Source organism: Tachyglossus aculeatus, chromosome 17 (assembly GCF_015852505.1).
Source record: "Tachyglossus aculeatus isolate mTacAcu1 chromosome 17, mTacAcu1.pri, whole genome shotgun sequence".
NCBI classification, from domain to species: Eukaryota; Metazoa; Chordata; class Mammalia; order Monotremata; family Tachyglossidae; genus Tachyglossus; species Tachyglossus aculeatus.
Window position 1 is genome coordinate 47,702,115 of NC_052082.1, and position 17,915 is coordinate 47,720,029.

General features: G+C 41.9%; 1 protein-coding gene across 1 annotated transcript in view; it reads right to left on the minus strand.

Annotated features, from left to right (window-relative positions):
- NF1 (neurofibromin 1) overlaps nt 1-17,915 on the minus strand; it is a 203,379-nt gene that overhangs the window by 86,297 nt on the left and 99,167 nt on the right. Inside the window, exons 32-36 of the mRNA XM_038758896.1 lie at nt 11,851-12,009; nt 10,822-10,919; nt 10,184-10,330; nt 8,246-8,392; nt 6,953-7,063 (exon numbers count right to left, since the gene is read on the minus strand). Of these exons, the coding sequence (XP_038614824.1) occupies nt 6,953-7,063; nt 8,246-8,392; nt 10,184-10,330; nt 10,822-10,919; nt 11,851-12,009 (662 nt within the window). The remainder of the gene's footprint in view (nt 1-6,952; nt 7,064-8,245; nt 8,393-10,183; nt 10,331-10,821; nt 10,920-11,850; nt 12,010-17,915) is intronic.

Sequence of the window (17,915 nt, forward strand, 5' to 3'; positions counted from 1 at the left end):
TTTTTTTTGGAATGGTATTTATTAGAACAGTGCTTTGCACATAGTAAGCACTTAACAAATACCATTATTATTATTATTATTATTATTATTAAGCACTTACTATGTGCCAGACACTGTACTAAGCACTGGTGTAGACATAGGATAATCAGGTTGGACACGGTCCCTGTCTCACGTAAGGTTCAGGGTCTTAATCCCTATATTACAGATGAGGTAACTGAGGCACAGAACAGTGAAGTGACTTGCACAAGGTCACACAGCAGATAATTCTATTTGTTCTGACGACTTTGACACCTGTCTACATGTTTTGTTTCGTTGTCTGTCTCCCGCTTCTAGACCGTTGTTGGGTAGGGACCGTCTCTCTATGTTGCCGACTTGGACTTCCCAAGCGTTTAGTCCAGTGCTCTGCACACAGTAAGCGCTCAATAAGTACAATTGAATGAACGAATGAATGAAAGTGGCAGAACTGGGATTAGAACCCAGGTCCTCGGACTTCCGGATCCACCTTCTTTTCACTCGGCCGGGCCGCATCTTGCTTCTCCAACGGGGAAAACAGAAAGATATTTATGAGAGCAAGGCTACAACATAAAAAAGTCCCACCTCTAGCTTCGACCACGGAAAAGATAAGACGGGCTAGAGGCTATTAGGAAGGGCAAGACACATGAGACACTAAAGCCTTTCCTAAATGAAACGGCCTAAAGTTCCCACTTAGTTCCTGCCACTGTGCTCTGCACCCAGGAGATGCTTAATATTATTCTATTATTTTAATGGCTAACAATTTGAACTTTGGCATTGGGTGATGAAAAACACCTTTTGGGGTCTCCTGGGCCTGTTTGAGAGGCCACCGCTCTAGATCTGTTCATGATACATTAAGGGGGCAATTTTTGAGAATATTCTGGGATTTTGCTGGGTCTGTGATGACCAATACTCTTTCGGAGAAAAGTGATTACTTCCATTTAGTTAGTGCTTTCTTTGTGACACTTCATCTTCAGATTGTTGCAGTGGCCTTTTTAAAAAGACACTTCAAACGCAACTTCCTCGGGTGGGCTAATTCCTAAGAAAATTATCTGAACCTGCGCCATAAACTCCTCAAAATTATTGTTCACTTGACAAAACGGAAATAACAGCAACAATTTCTGAAATTTACTGGGGCTTAGTCAACAAAACGGAGTCTCTTTATGACAACACCAACGTTCTTAATGTTCCTTTCCTTTCGTCCATTCCTTGCTGTATCACTTTTAGAAAGCTTTAAATTCCTTCCAACAATCAAGTTGCTTTAATTTTTTATATTAGGGATTTGCTTCTGGCAGAAGCATTAAGAACATTCCTTGGATTTCATATGCCCAAAGAAAAATCAGGTTTAAAAGCCAAAATAGCCAGAGTTGTAATCAACCGGAATTATAAAGGATAACTTTTCAAATATAAACTCTAATGTAGAATATGTTATCTTTGAAGAGCCAACCAACAATGAACTGGACATTCATTTGTGGATCTAAAATCTCCTTTCCTAAAACTAAAATATCTTACACTCTTAAACAATGCTAAAAAAAGGCAAGTGATTACTCAGAAATGTGTAAATTGGTAAAGTTAAGGTTGATCGAAATAGGCCTTCACTAAATGAGGTTAATTCCGCATTTTGAATTCTTTCACCTTTGTCTTAATGATTTGTTTATGCTGGTTGCTTTGGGAAGCTTTGGCCCTATAGGAGGGATGCAACCAAGAGCACAAATCACCTCTTCAGAATGAGATTGCATCACTAGCGCAAACAAACCATATTTAAATGGCAAGCAGTGAAGAAATGAGAGACAGAGGACTGCTGCATTTTCAACTCTGACAAGACACCAAAAAAGGTAAAACCAACTTTGAAGCCTTTAGGCTTTATTAGTTCCAACTGCTACTTTAAAATAGGTAGTACATTTGATTGCCAAGTAGAAATATTACATTGCTATTTGACTACTTCCTGGCCACCTAACAATTTGCTCTATTTTATAAATGTCACAAAGTGCCAACAGTTTAAGATGAAATGCTTATGTTTTCCTCGTTTTTAGTTGAAAGCTCCAAAACATTATGCTCATGCTTTCGATACTGCCACTTGAGAAGCAGTGTGGCTCAGTGGAAAGAGCGCGGGCTTTGGAGTCAGAGGCCAGGGGTTCAAATCCCGGCTCCGCCAATTGTCAGCTGTGTGACTTTGGGCAAGTCACTTCACTTCTCTGTGCCTCAGTTACCTGCAAAATGGGGATTCCTATGATTCATTCAATCAATCGTATTTATTGGGCGCTTACTGTGTGCAGAGCACTGGACTAAGCGCTTGGGAAGTCCAAGTTGGCAACATATAGAGACGGTCCCTACCCAACTGTGGGCTCACAGTCTAGAAGGGGGAGACAGAGAACAAAACAGAACATATTAACAAAATAAAATAGAATAAATATGTACAAATAAAATAAATTAGGAATTAGGACTGAGAGCCCCCAGTGGGACACCTTGATCACCCTGTAATCTCCCCAGCGCTTAGAACAGTGCTTTGCACATAGTAAGTGCTTATTATTATTATTATAATTAAATCAGTAAAATCTTAATAGATCGCCAAACGCAACAGAAAAATTGTACTGATTACAATTTGTAGTCAAATGAGTTGACGGGGTTCTTACTGTACCTGTAAGGGGGAGGAAAACTAACATTATCTTCAACAGCAATCTGATACCCTGATTCTATTTTGCTTAGGAAGGTCTACTACCTATATAGTAATTATGGTATTTGTTGAGCACTTACTAGGTGTCAAGCACTGTTCTAAGCGATGGGGAAGATACAGGATGATCAGGGCAGAGAGAGTCCTTTCACTCATTCATTCATTCATTCAATCGTATTGAGTGCTTACTGTGTGCAGAGCATTGGACTAAGCGCTTGGGAAGTACAAGTTGGTAACATATAGAGACAGTCCCTACCCAATAGCGGGCTCACAGTCTAGAAGGGGGAGACGGACAACAAAACAACACATATTAACAAAATAAAATAAACAGAACAGTAAATATCTACAAGTAAAATAAATAGAGTAATAAATCTATACAAACATATATACAGGTGCTGTGGGGAGGGGAAGGAGGGGGAGAGGAAGGAGGGGGCTCAGTCTGGGAAGGCCTCCTGGAGGAGGTGAGCTCTCAGTAGGGCTTTGAAGGGAGGAAGAGAGCTAGCTTGGCGGATGGGCAGAGGGAGGGCATTCCGGGCCGGGGGGAGGACTTGGGCCGGGGGTTGTCGGCGGGACAGGCGAGAACGAGGCACGGGGAGGAGATTAGCGGCAGATGAGCGGAGGGTGCGGGCTGGGCTGGAGAAGGAAAGAAGGGAGGTGAGGTAGGAGGGGGCGAGGGGATGGACAGCCTTGAGCCTTGTCCCACATAGGGCTCACAATCTATATTCCACCTAAACAGAGCTAGAGATCTTTCTCTGACCTGATCTTAGATAAAAAACATTCGTCAAATGTTCTTTCAGTACAGAACAAGGATGCTGTTCAAGGTCTGGATGGTCAGTCTACTGCTGCTGAATGGAAAGGTTGATTTACCTGATGGAAGGATTGCTTCTTGGGGGATGGCATGGGGGCAGAGTATAACCCCGGCCTCAACACCAAGCCAAACAGAAACTCCATCATCAACCACACCACAGCCACCATCCACGGTCTCAAACAGCGGCAGCACCACACTCAGTTGTCCAGTCACCATCCAACATCTTTTCTGGATGGCAGCTTTGCTGTTCTACGCACAGGAGTGTGGAATGAATTAGTGACTTTCCTAATTGTGTTTACTCTCTGCTGAAAACTGACAACACCAAATGTTGCACTTTACTACCACACGGGATGGGGAGCTGCCATGGTGATGTTGTCCTTTATTTTCATGATTCATAGTGCCTATGGCGGATACTCAATACACGCTACATGATTATATGCTCCTCGTGGTCAGGGAACACATCTACCGAATCTGTTATATTGTGCCCTCCCAAATGCTTAGTACAGCGCTCTGCACAAAGTAAGCGCTCAATAAATACGATTGATTGATCGGTTACCCTGTAGACAGTCTCTTTCCTCCAATTACAAACTCGCTTGAAAAACTGATACAAGTCTAAAGCACTTTTAATCCTTGACTATTTGGCATTTTATAAACTCGAATTTGAGCTCAAATGGTAACAGAATGGAGGGATTAGAAAGGGGAAAAAAATTCTTTAAAATCACACTCCCTTCTACCAAAAACTAATGCTTTCGTATGGAAGACAGGTGGATAAGGAAATAAATTTTGAAGGTTTTGGTCTCTGGTCCTGCTTCACACCCCCTGGGACATCTTATCTGGGGGAACTTGTTAGGCCAGCTCAAGTTACATCACCAGGCAAATCCGAACTATAACTTTAAGCAAATAAAAATTCAAAGCCCCAAACTCAGGAGTTTGATTTACAACTTAATAGGCTTATGCTCATTTTTGTTTTAATGAGAGCTTGTCTGACTGGACGTAGCCGTAAACAAATTAGTCTTCACTAAGAAATAAATTTTACGTAGGAAACAGAATACACGTCGACTGCTCCTTTCTGACACTACACAAATATTCCCCAGATTTGAGCATCACTCGACCGCATCACGATTAAAGTAGGGGCCAATAATAATAATAATAATTATCTGTTCGCCAGGATTTCCTGGGCACCAGTGATGATACATGAAGCTGCTGCTGTGAATGGTCAGTTGCAGGCTAGCATCCACATCTTTCCCCGTCTCAGTTGGTCCCTTGAAAAGGTTTGGCAAGAGTCACTGAGGTTGCACTATCCGCACTCGTGCCTTGTTCCCACAAAGGTTAGAGCCGAAGCAGTTAGGACACCACAATAAAGGCCACGATGCCACAGGTGTTGATCAATTTATTGATCCCAGGAGCCACATAAGCTTATCTTCAGCAGTTTAATCGATCAGTGGCACTTATTGAGTGCTTACAGTGTACGCAGCTCTGTACGAAGCACTTGGGGAAGTACAACAGAGTGGACAGACATTATACCTGCCCCCAAGGAGCTCGGAGTCTAGAGGGCGAGACAGACATTGAACTAAATTACAGAATGGGAAAACGTGAGCGTATAAGGTTAGTCACACAAGTGCTCTGGGGTTGGGGATGTGGCGAAAATCAAGTGCTTAAGGGGTACAGATTCGAGTGCAAAGGCGATAGCTGAGGGGAAAATGGTTAAGGGAAATGAGGGCTGAGTCAGGGAACTGTGCCACTCTTCCTCACTGTTGGCAGATTAAGCCCCCAGCTTATATTATTCCAAGTGCTCCAAGTTTATACAATTCCCATTCCTAGAGAAGTGCCATTAGTCTGCCTCAGTATGGCATTTCTTATAGCCTAACGACTGCCACATTAGGACTGAAGATACAAAAAAAAAAAGAAGAACACATGATGAAGCACTTACCTGTACTAAAAACATAGCTCTCTGCTTAAAGAGGGAAATGAGGAACTTTTCAGGATTTGATAATGACCGTGCTTTGAACTCCTGGGCCAGGGAAGCGGGAAGCAACAGGGGAGATCGGTGAGGGGGTCTAAACAGAACACTCACAACAACGGTCATTGTTGGGAGATAGAATATTGAACCGGATAGGCCATTATGATCCATTAGGGAGTCTGCTGCAGCCCATTTTCCCTGATAGGGACTGCCAAAAAGCCAAGAAAATCCCAGATACTAGCTATGTTAGGGATATTTTCTTGAGGTTTTTCTTGTATGACACCATACACATTAGAACACATTTTATACTGGCAACCACTCCAAAGATTCCTTTAGTATTTGACTGTACAATTTGCGAAGGGGACAGAAATGAACTTCAATGTTCTCCAGGATTCTAAGAATCAGAAGCAAAATTCTGGCTAGGGTCTCCGACTTCTCAAAATGAACGTGCGCTTTATGAAAAAGACCAACCTGCTAAATTGGCCTTCAGTTCAGGGCCGTGGAAGTTGACCCCCAAGCTAAAAGGTATTGGGAGTCCAAAATAATACAACTGGAAATATTTGATTTTGAAATAGACACCTAAAAGCTGGACCATTCTTTGGGAACGGTTTTAATACTTCCCAATGGAAGGAGATGGGCTGCAACAGTTTCTCTAGTGGGTCTGATAATTTTGCAGGTATTTTGGATTTCAGTGCACAGTTAAGACAGGATTAAAGCAACACTTGGGATGTCCTGAAACATGGGCAAGGAAGTTCAAAGAGAAAGGAGGGAAGGAAGGCTTCAGCCAGAGATAGAAAATTCCATAAAACCCTCCATTAGACAATTAGCTGCTCACTTAGGCTCGTTGTGGGAAAGGAACAGGTCTACCAACTCTGTTGTACTGTACTCCCAAGTGCTTAGTACAGTGTTCTGCACCAGTAAGAGCTCAATAAATCACAGTGATGATGATATTCAACCACCTCGCAGACACAAGGAATTACTGGACTTTGAGAGGCTCATTTTCTTTTGTTTCCCCTAGCAACTTCCCTATATGCATGTCTTTACTGTGCCTGTGGTTTTACATGATCACATTAATGTGTCCATTTCCTAGAAGCAGGGAAGATGCTTCTTTTCCCTTTACGGTTTTACAGTGTAGATGACTGTGTCCACCCACAAACAGGCTGTTGATAAGGATGCATATATTCTTCATAAAAAGACCACAAAGCAAATACCGTGTCTATGGCCCTCATCTTCATAGGCTCGGCAACTCATCTTTCAGAAATAAAATGTATAAAACGGCTTGAGTGAAGGCACTTCAAATTCTCCTAGCAACTTCTCCTATTTGGAGCATGAGCATGTTTACTCTAGTTCACAATCCCAATGCTGAAGAGAGTTAGCCACTTCAATACCGATCGATTTCGATATAGGGTCATGCTTCCTAACAAATCTTGACGTTCATTACATCCGCTACTAAAATCCTGAATCCTAAGCTGGGGAGGGAACAGTGTGGTGTTTCTCTTACCTCCGTGCAATGTAATAAAAAACTGGATTCCCGGCCTTGGAAGTCCCTGCTTGATAGAAGATATTTAATGTTTTCAATGCTTTAAATTCTTCTTTTTCATGTACCTGGTGTCTGAAATTCAAAGCAATTGAGAGCATAAGTAATAATGGTGGAATCATTTTAGAAGTCTAAATCAGAGGAGAACTGACAAGGTTTTCGCACTATGATTTGAAGACCTGGGGTATTGGGAAAGTTAATGAACATTCTGCTACTGTGGTACTAACTCTCCCATGCTTCAGAGTTCACTGGGGGTACCTAACTGCTTATTCAACGATGCGTCTTTCCATGCTCTGGCTGTTGCCAACTATATCTCTCTATCTGCCTCCTGGGTCCTCTGTGTGTAAATAACTTCTATCTGCCTGTCTCCTTCATTAGACTATAAACGTCTTGAGAGTAAGGACTTTGCCTTTTTCCTCTACTCTCCCAAGAGCTCAGAATCATTCTGATTTAGTAGCTGCATGTTAAATACTGATGATGTGCCCAACACAAACAGCAATCAAAGTGCATGCAGACAAGTAGGATGAGGAATGGACAGAAGCCTACAAGGAAATAATACTGGTGACCAACAGAAGTGCCCTGTTGAGTCTGGGATATAGAAATTCTGCCTGATTCAGTTTTATTCTGTTTCTCCCTTTATCTTCCTGGCTGTTCCTTCTCAGTCCACTTTGCTGGATCTTCCTCTGCTCCCTACACTCTAAATCGGGGGGTGTATCAAGGCGCTTTCCTGGGCTCCCTTCCCTTCTCATTCTCCATCCACTTCCCTGGAGAGTTCATCCACCACCTCTACATGGATGACTCTTAAAACCACCTCCCTCAATCCTGACCCCTCTCCTCCTCAGCAATTCTGCTTTTCCTCTTGTCTTTTGGACAGCCGAGTGGCTGTTCCACCGGCTTACCAACCCCAGCAGGTCCAAATTGGAACTCCTCCGCCTAGCTTTCTGTTCACTGTTCTGTTCACAACCACCTTGGCATTACTCTTGATTTCTCCCTCTTTCAGCTCCCATATTCAACCCGTGGCCAACTTCTTCCTGCCAAACATTCGCGGGATCTGCCCTTTCCTCTGCATCCCAAAAAGCCTCCACGTTGGTCCAGGCACCTGTAATATCCCGGCCTGACTTCCAAATCAGACCTCCTCGCTGATCGGCTCAATTACTGCAACTGATGGACTTGATTTTTTTTTTCAACCACTTCAGATGTCACGTATTCCACCAAGAAAAGGAAGGAATTTTGAAGGATGTGTGAAAGGATGCAAACCTTGTCATGAACTCCTCAAATTTGGAGCTGGTCAGATTCAGGCTGGACCAGTGGGTATCTGCTACGGGCTTGTGCTCAGGAGGGCCCAGGTACGCAAGAAGTGTAGCCATCTTGTCAAAGGGTCGTCGTCCAACAGCCTTGTGGTCCCTAGAAACAATTCACCTTTTAGAGAAACAGCAGTTTTTCCTTTACAGCAACTCCGTAAGTTATTATCTGGTCAGACTTTCCTTTTTCAGGACATTGTGGGTTACTACTAGTTCATACAGCATATGTACGGAATATATTTATAGGTCACGTCTATACCACGAATAGGTTTATGGGCTTCTGACCCAGCTAAAGGACTTACATACCTAAAGAGGGTAAAAAAAAAAAAATCACATCCTATTCTAGAATTCCTGAAGGATAACCTTTTAGACCACCTAACACGGTAATGACAAAACTGCTCACCAGTTCTCAGGAAGAGTGGAAAAAACCTACCCCTCAGTTATCTCCATTAGGGGTCTAAGACATATTGGTTCTGATATTTTGTTACTGCTTGTGGGTCAAAATAGACCTTTATAATAGCTCTATGAAAAGTGAAAGCATTAAAAAAAAATTCTGGCAGGGATAAAATATTCCTGGCAGATCAAGATTCTAAATGCAAGTAAATTGTTTATTCTGAAACCTTATGTAATGAAGTATAATTTTTTTGAATTGTGACACGGTTCTTTCTGGCAGACTTCAGTGTTCAACTAATCTAATGGCTCTGTCAGAGACAAGGAATTTCTGATGCAAATACAGGAGTGTCTGGAAATTGACCTATACCTTTGCTGAACTGATATAGTACACTCCTTTAAGGGATATAGGATACCATGCCCATGTTCACCTGATTCCCTGGCCATCCTCTAAAATACAAATTGGTCCTTGAATCCCATCTTAGGATTTTTACTTTGTTTACTCCTCTACCAACTATCTGAAATGCCAGATGCCAGAAAGCTTGAAAAATGTTTTTCCCCCTCTTCATTTCTCACTCATCTAGGAGAGATGGGAAACAGGAGTTTATTTATGATGGGAAAAACATCCAGGCTCTCTGTCAAGCAAGAATTCTTCAAGGAGGAGAAAAAATCAGGAGAACAGCCCTTGCAAATGCCAAAGACACATAATGAATTCCTAATTATAATAGAAAGTACTTTTGCAGAATAACACAACCCTGCTTTAAGCATTGCCAGAGCTTCTCCCCAGGCCCCCAACAACCGTCAACGTGCAAAGAACACGGTAGCTTTAAGTATGGAGACAAATGGTTTGATCTGGAAACTTTAATATCAGATTCTTGGTGAGTTCCTCATGGACAAGCAATGCGCTATCATCTCCACTATACCATTTCCTCCCAAGCACCAATTACGGTGCTCGAAACCCAGTAAGCGTTCAGTAAATACCACTGATTGTTTTCTTACTTGAATATCTGACTTTTTCCAGTGTGTCTGCTCCCCATCCACCTATTAGACTAAGCACATTTTGTGGATCCAGGACCATGTTTGAATGAAAGACCCAGTGTTTAGGCCCACGCATTGCCCACTGAAGGATTTAATAGGCATTGATGGCTTGAGGTCTGCTGTCTTTTCCGGTCGCAATCAGATCCAGTCAGACCCAGCTTGAGAAGAGCTGGAACCGGCCTGAAGGCACCAGCCCATTATATTTTAGCCCGTAAAATTTCCAGGGCATTTGATTAAGACTGATTGCAGCACCACCACCTCTGGCTTACTGATTTATATTCTATCATGGCTTTTGTTTGCAACATAATTTTTCAGTATAAAAAACAGTGACTGTTGCCCTCTCTCAACCTCGATTCTTAATTCATCTGGACAGATTGCATTTTTAACATGCACATTAAATCATTTCATTATGATCTTAAATGCATCGTCAATCCTCCTCACTACTCCCAAGACTTAGGTACCCCACCTGTTGCTGGAAAGATATTGGCCGATCTTTTCTTGGTTGTTCCAGAGCAAACGATGTAAAGCAAGCACATTGCCGTCACTGATGAAGGAGAGGCTGTGATTTACTGAATCACTTGCAGGACAATCAGACGCTATATCGAGGAAAAACCTACAAACACAGCAGATTGCTCTGTTAGGGTTCTCAGCCCAATACCGCATCTGACCCTTACAAATCACACTCAAATATGTATTAAATTTCTCTGCGGAACAAGTCTTCCATAGATTACATGCAAAAACAAACGGGTGTTAGCCAATACCCTAGGCAATCCATTGAAGAAGAATAATGTAGTGATATTTTTTCCTGATTTTCACTTTGAAATCAATGAAAATTATCAACAAAACTCTGATTCAGCCAACGACCCCATTAAACAAAAGATAAAACAACCAAGACAGAAGACAATGAGGACTACTCCGCCTCTCCTCTCTAAACCACCCATCACAAGAAGAGTAAGAACTATGTGGCAGTTACTTGCCAAAAAGCATATGGTCTAGTCAAACTGGAAAAACAAATGGTAGAGAACAGAACATCCTCAAACATTTTCTGCATTTCATCAGGAAGAACTTTGCAAAGGAGTTCCAAGTCGCTGCCATGTCGCTTACCTTCGGGCTGCATCAAAGTTGCTCTTCACAAAATCATTAAAAGGCCTCATATGCTCTTCTTTTGTGAACAGGACGTGATTGGCGATACTCTGAAGTATCTACATGATAACATAGTATTAGAAACCTCTGCACGTACGCATCAGGGCAATCAAATCCATACAACTACTCTGGAAGCCATTTCTACGTACAGTGAATGAGCCAGTCACGTCAGAGTGGAATTCACTTCTCTCGATTAAATAAAATGTATGTAATCTCCAAGCGTATGAATTAACATTCATTTCCCGAACTTGATAATGACTAAGTAACAAAGCTTGAACCCCTCTCCAAGAAGAGATGTTCAAGACTTTCCTTAGGCTGGCAGAATCCACCCACGCTCTACCAGCTTTTTCACCAGCACAAAACTCAGTGGGAAAGACTCTTGGAGACAGTGCTGGGAAAAAATAACCCATTTTGGGGGGTTTGGAAGGGGCCAGAGGGAGGTGAGGGGTTGGGGGAAGTTAGGCAGACCAAATGAATGTAATGGCCTGACAGCTGTGTGAACAAAGCCTTTCTCCACTTTCCTTCCCACTCTGCAATCTCAATCACCAAAAGGCCATCACTGTACAGGACTAACTCACTGACGAGGGTGACCAAGTTATAAAGGACTTCCTTTCTGGCAGGTTGGCTGCCCAATAGACAGAGGTGGAAATGGCTTTATCGTGCTCAATTCCCCAGACCCGAATTGGCTCTCCCCTCCTGAAGATTTAACCGACAGTAATCTAAATGGCGGAATTATTTTCCATCTAGGAACCATCCTTTCATGATGGTATTCCTGATCAGGCATTGGGCCACATAGGCAATGAGAAAATTTACATAAAAGTAGGAGAAAATATGCAATTTAGTCTAGCATGTTTCCAAATGTATTTTGAACTTGGAGAGCTAACACCGAGCAGACAAAGCCCAGTTCGGTTCTGGAATGAAATGGAGGATATTTAAGGCAGCTAGAAAAGTAAGACTCCAAGGCTCACATGCAGCAATTTAAAACTTCACCTTTGACATTAACTTCAAGCCCCTCTCAATTCTAGGTGGAGGCTTTTTATCTAAGATCCCAGCCTCATACGGCGAGACAATGGCAGGATTGATGAATCTGAGGAACATGGCACTTCCTACTGCACCAATACTGTTCTGAGGAAAACGCTGGCTAACCACCTAGAAGGAAAGAACGGAGCATTATGAGTGTGCGGTTTGGAGAAAAACGATGAGGTGGGGAAAAAGACTGATAATGGTAAGATTCTCAGGATGTAGTCACTCCAGATAACACAACTGTCTAGATGCACGGGGAAAAAAAAACATTCCTAATAACAGTTTTTACAGTCTTCCCCGTAGGACAGTCAACAGTGCTTCATACCTAATTCTATTTTGGTAGAACCTCAGAACGTAATTACAACGTAGAACGAGGGAGAAAAATGAAATTGATATGAGTTAGGAAAAGAGCCCTTAATTTCAAAGCCGAGAGCGTTTAATTGCTCTGAAGGTTTACTATGCCAACGAAGAGGACTGCATCTTTCACCAACTCTTTCAACGGTCCCAAGGGAAACAATGGTCTTAAGCAGGTGAGAATATGGACAGTGCTTTTACGTAGAAGCTACTCTTGCAGTTCCACGTTCCTGAAATAAATCTGGGGTGAGTGACACATATTTGGCTACAAACCATTCTTCCAACTCCGACAGTTTCTTCAGTAACCCACTCATGGGGCAAAAGCCAAGTTTAACCCTTCTTTCGGGCCCTGCTGAGTTAAAATGAAAGGGTTACTTACAAGTAACGCTACTGTCAGTTCCTTCTCTTCACCATCATGCTTTACACCATAAGGACTTTCATGTTATTTTAACCATGGAGAAGGGGGAATTCTTTGGGACCTACAAGAAAAAAGGACCCCACCAGCAGGAGAGAGAGAACACCCAGATATCCACCTCAGTTCAGCCAGTTTTGCCAAATCATTTAAAAATAAATCCATCAATAAAAATTAGGTTTCAGGGGAAGACTTGCTGGGTGGGCCAGGAGAAGAGTGTGAGTATTCAACATTTAGCGGTATTTCCTCCATCTGCCTACCTCAGGATGGAGGTGAGGGGTTTGTAGAGGGAAAATTAGAGGCACTGAAGAGAAAAGACTTTTTTTCCTGCCTCCAACTGCCTCGTCAAAATACTCCTCTTCACATGAGCTCATTACAATCTGGTGTTGAGTTCTCAATACTTGCAGGGTGTTTTTTTTTTTAAAAAAAATCTCTGACGGGACTAGGACCTATCCGTTCTTGTTACAGTTTTAATCTACTTCCCTGGGGATATGAGTGAATGGGGCCCCACCTTCTCTGTGTTGAAGTCTTGCTCTCTGAAAGGTACAGCCGCTGGCTCCCATGTAGTTTATTAGGTCTCCGATCAAATGAAGGAAATGGAGAAAGCCCGGTTCCCGACTTCAGTTTTAATGAGGACATACCTCGCCCGACATGGATCTGCCATATCTTAACTCACTAGAGATCAATAACCTGCACTCCCTCCTACTTAGATTGTATGTCCCAAGTGGACCTACAACTCCAGCACGTAGCACAGTGCTTGGCACATACTAAGCACTTAATACCACAATTATTTTTATTATTATCTACAGCCTAGATATTTGTATTGCATTGAATAAGGGCTTGAAGGTAAGAGGGTCTACATGGAACTATACATCTCACTGTGTGAGAAAGGACAGAAAGACTGACCCACGCTCTTCACCTTCCATTCATATCTCCAGAAGTCCAGTTCAGCCTCTCAAATAAGGAAATAAATTTGAATTTGCTGATGCTTCTGGCAATTTACTCTTTTGCATAATTACAAAGTAGTTCCCCTCTTCCTCTGCATGGCAAAAATAAACCCATGGGTGAGAAAGAGGAGTAAGAAAAATATTCCTAAATATACGTCTTTAAGCCGATTAAGTGGGCTTTCTTTCTCCCAATAGCCCAGGAGGCTGCAATTGTTCAGTTTGGCCCCAAGGACAGTAAAATCGATTTAGAATCTAGTAGATAGATGACCCAAAACCCTGAAATTGAAAGGAAAGAAAAAAAGACTTCAAAATCTCTGCCCTTTTGCTGTTTGCAATTTTTCAAGTGGAACCTCCAAATTCAGAAATTTGGTGTTCTGGGGAAGACTAGTGAAACAGGCATGTAGAAGCTGGCTGGGCTACAGAAAGCTTAAAATTTGGAGCTGAAGGTCTTGGTCAACCACCAGAGATCTATTTTCAGGGACAGGGTTGAGGAACTTAAGAGTTGTTGGGTTGTCTGATCGAGAACAGCAGCTTGCCGCTCCTTCAAAATGTGTTACCATAAAGCGTGGGGTGGTAAACCCGGTCAAAAAATGATGATGCCACTGATATTTGGGATTCTCTTTAACGTCCTTGGGCAAAATATATAATGAACTAGAAAGCTCTTCTTATCTGATAATTTGTTACTTTTCTGACCACGTTGGGAAAACTCGCAACTCCTGACTAAATACTATATACAAAGTTCCAAGTATTATTCAGATACAAATGCCAATATTCCATTAACTTATTGCACAACAGACCTCCTGAGGGTAGGTTCTTTCATTTTAGAAATGGGTAGCAGATAATGTTGTGGTATTTCCTTTTCCAGGTGCCCATCTGTGGTAACTTAGATGTAGGCCTACTTTGTAGACAGAGGTAAGGACTAATTTGACCTCTGAAGGCCTCCTCAGTCGGAGAATTCCATGACTTTATAGTGGAAGTCTCACATTCGAAGCCAATACTAAACGTGTAGCTTTAACCTAAGGGAGCATTCTCTCTCTGACTTCTTAAAAGGCTTTTAAAAACTTGATCACCGTTAAGTCACTGTAGGCAAAACACAAACACAAAAAACATAAATGTCACACCAGGGATCGAATAATGGTCTTCCTGCTGAACATTCGGCCTGTAACGGGGGCACATGGATGAACTTTTTCTCTAGTGGCTTGCCACGGGCCTATTATCCATGAATCCCTCTAAAAACTTATGAGCATTTTACCTATGAATTTATACCTATGAATTTATTGTCTAAAATGACTGAGCAGAGGACAAAAAAAATTACTTAAAAAAACCCCCCAGAGTGCTGTTTCATTTAAGACCTGACCTAGAGATTTCTTTTTTTTTTTCCTTTTAAAACCCCACTGGCTTTTCTAGTTCATGCCCATTTTGCAAAATCAGCTAGTTTGGAAATTCTTGATGGATTATTCAAACCACTTTCAACCTTCTAACTGAAAGTTACGGTGACATGAAACTTCAAGCTGGAAGCCGAAGGAGCCTTAAAAATGGCAGGCCCGGCTATAATTAGTTTTGAAGCCTGAGTGGATAAGATTGCCACGCTAATACTTGCAATAGTCAACAAAATAAAATGTTCACTAGCATAAAGGTTGGAACACCACTTCACTCTAAGGGAATAATGGGGAAAAAAACAAGTACAATTAGGAAACATTTGAGTGAGTGGACAATTCATAAGTGCTCACAGTATGTTGGGTCATACATTATACAGCAATATTCAGATAAAGCTTTGGATATATTAAGTGTAAATAACACGGGCTTCCTTGTGTACCAGAAAATGAGACAGTTAACTACTTGAAATTCCTTTTACCTGATTTTTGTAGGACTAAAACACTTCTTTGAGGATTTGTAGTTGTATAGGCTATTTTACCAGAAGGAGGGGTGTTCTTTAAGGTCACCTTTAGTTTTTCTAGGGAGAGTGAGGAAAAAATGGAAATCCTGGTGGTACAAGGCTTAAAGATGAAAGTTATAAATGATTCAGTTGATTTCAGTTGTGTGCACTTTTAAAAGGGGGTGGGGGTGCCTGTTCTCCCATATCCCCCCTCCTCTAACCTGCTAAATCTTAAAGAACATGATGTTTTCATCCAGCTTAATTCAAGTGGAGTTTTAGAGCTGGTTGATCACCCCACAATTTCTTTCCAAAACACACAATCACAAATACAAGAATGTGGTTTCGTTTATATTTGACACTACGGGTACGAAACTGAATTGCTGAGAATTTTCAGTCCTACGAAAACATGCAGCTTGCCGACCTTTGGCACATTTTTTGAAAAGAACACTTACTGAGTTTAATATATTTTTCTTCATTTTAGAGGCAACATAATTTAAAATTTATCATGTATTTAAGTTGGAAAAATGAAATGAAAAAAACTGTAAAACGAATTCTTTTTGGCAAATTTTCAAGGGACGATGCAATAAAATCTGATTTTTTAAAAACGAAAGATCCTTTTGCTCTGTGCCTTTCTTCCAAAAGGTGAAAATTAAGGGGAATGCTCTGATTCATGGCTGGTAAGGCTGAGTATTTAAGATGTATCATTTTGATTCAATAATAAAAAAAAACCCTTTAAATTTCAGCTTTACGTTAAAAGTTCTCTCATGAAATTTATGGCACACTGTCTTGTATGGCCACACGAGAATGTCAGTACAGTGCAGAATTAGGAAGCAAGAACAGATCTTCTATCTCCATCTTAATAAATGCTGCTAGGAAACCAATGCCAGGAAGTACTATTTATACGCTTTTTAAAAATACCAGTGGAAGTGCTAGTTTGTCTAAAGTGTTGCCAATGATCATAGAAACAGGGATGCTAAATTAAAAACTATCCACTTCTAATTTGAATCCACACACTTTCTGGTGAGACTTCTAGTTTCAGAATAACCGAGTCATTCCATCAAATTAAGCTACCAGCCAAGTGTTCCTTTGATGATGCAACCTAAAACGAATACAACCAAATACGGACGTATGTGAGTGCAAACACAGACCCTCATATTAAAAATCACCAAGACGGTAACACATACTAGGTGTTTCTAATATGTGCAAATTTTTCAAAGATATGGTTACTGCTCACTTCTAAAATGAAATGGAATTCATGGGAATAAAATCATTTAGTTACAATAAATACCATCTTTGATTGGTTACCCAACGAGGTAAGGCGTTCTCTCACACATTTCCCTGACCCAGCTCCACACTGATTTTCTGGTAGAAATAGGGAAAGACGCTTCCATCGAGAAATGATAAAGCCTGCAAAGGCCTGAAAAGGCACATATTGAACATAAAGTGACACCCTTTTAGCCCAGTCTATAGGATTTGAACGGGATCACATCTTGCGTCGATCTGATGTTACGCCTTACATTCCCTCCTGATTTTTCCAGGTGGCCCCATACCATCTGTGCTGATGTAGAAAACGCTTTTTCCAAACTGAACTTCAACCTAAACACTTAAGACATGACTTCTGAAAATACTCCCAGTAAAAAGGAACATTAAAATCAAAACCCCAAAGCAATTACACAATTTTAAGAGGGCAACAAGTTAAAATGGACTACGAGCGTGCTCTAGAGAAACGTGAAGCTAGGATTTTAGTCTGCAAGGTGTACCACGCAGTGGTATTAGCGGAACAATGAGCATTAGCGTTGCTGATTTTAATAGAACGGCTGGATGCTGTGTTAACTCACATGCTGAGAAGTGGGACGCTGAAGAATTAGAATGAAATACGTCATCAGGCAGGAGAAAGAGCCTTAGAGTCCAAAACTAAGGGAGGTTAGATTGATGTATACCCACTAGAAGAGAGCCCTATCGTCAACAGATCTTGAAACCAGGGCCAGAGGAAGAGCGGGAGAGGAGCAAATGGAGCGAATAGGAAATGGTCCGGGCCTCAGGACAAGTGAGGAACTCTAACTGGTGCCTCGGCAGACCAGCTGGAAGTACTGGTCTGGGGTGGGAGAGGCAAACCTGCAAACCTAGCCCAGAGAAGTCGGTGCAGTGAACAGCAACCTAAAGCCTCCCCCGGCTCTGGAGGGCCGACGCTTTGCGACTTGGTGCCATTTACCACCTCCGCAGATTGCTGTGGCCTGGGCCCCAGATTCCACCCTGCTTTCCCCCCCAAAGAACACCTGCTTTCCAGTTGGACTGGGCTACAAAGGTGGCAGCTGTGCAAAAGCAGCAGCAGTCAATCGATCACTGGTATTTATTGAGCGCTTACTGTGTGAAGGACACTGCGCTGGGCGCTTGGGAGATCACCATACAACAGGGTTGGTAGATATGTTCCCTCCCAGTTCGA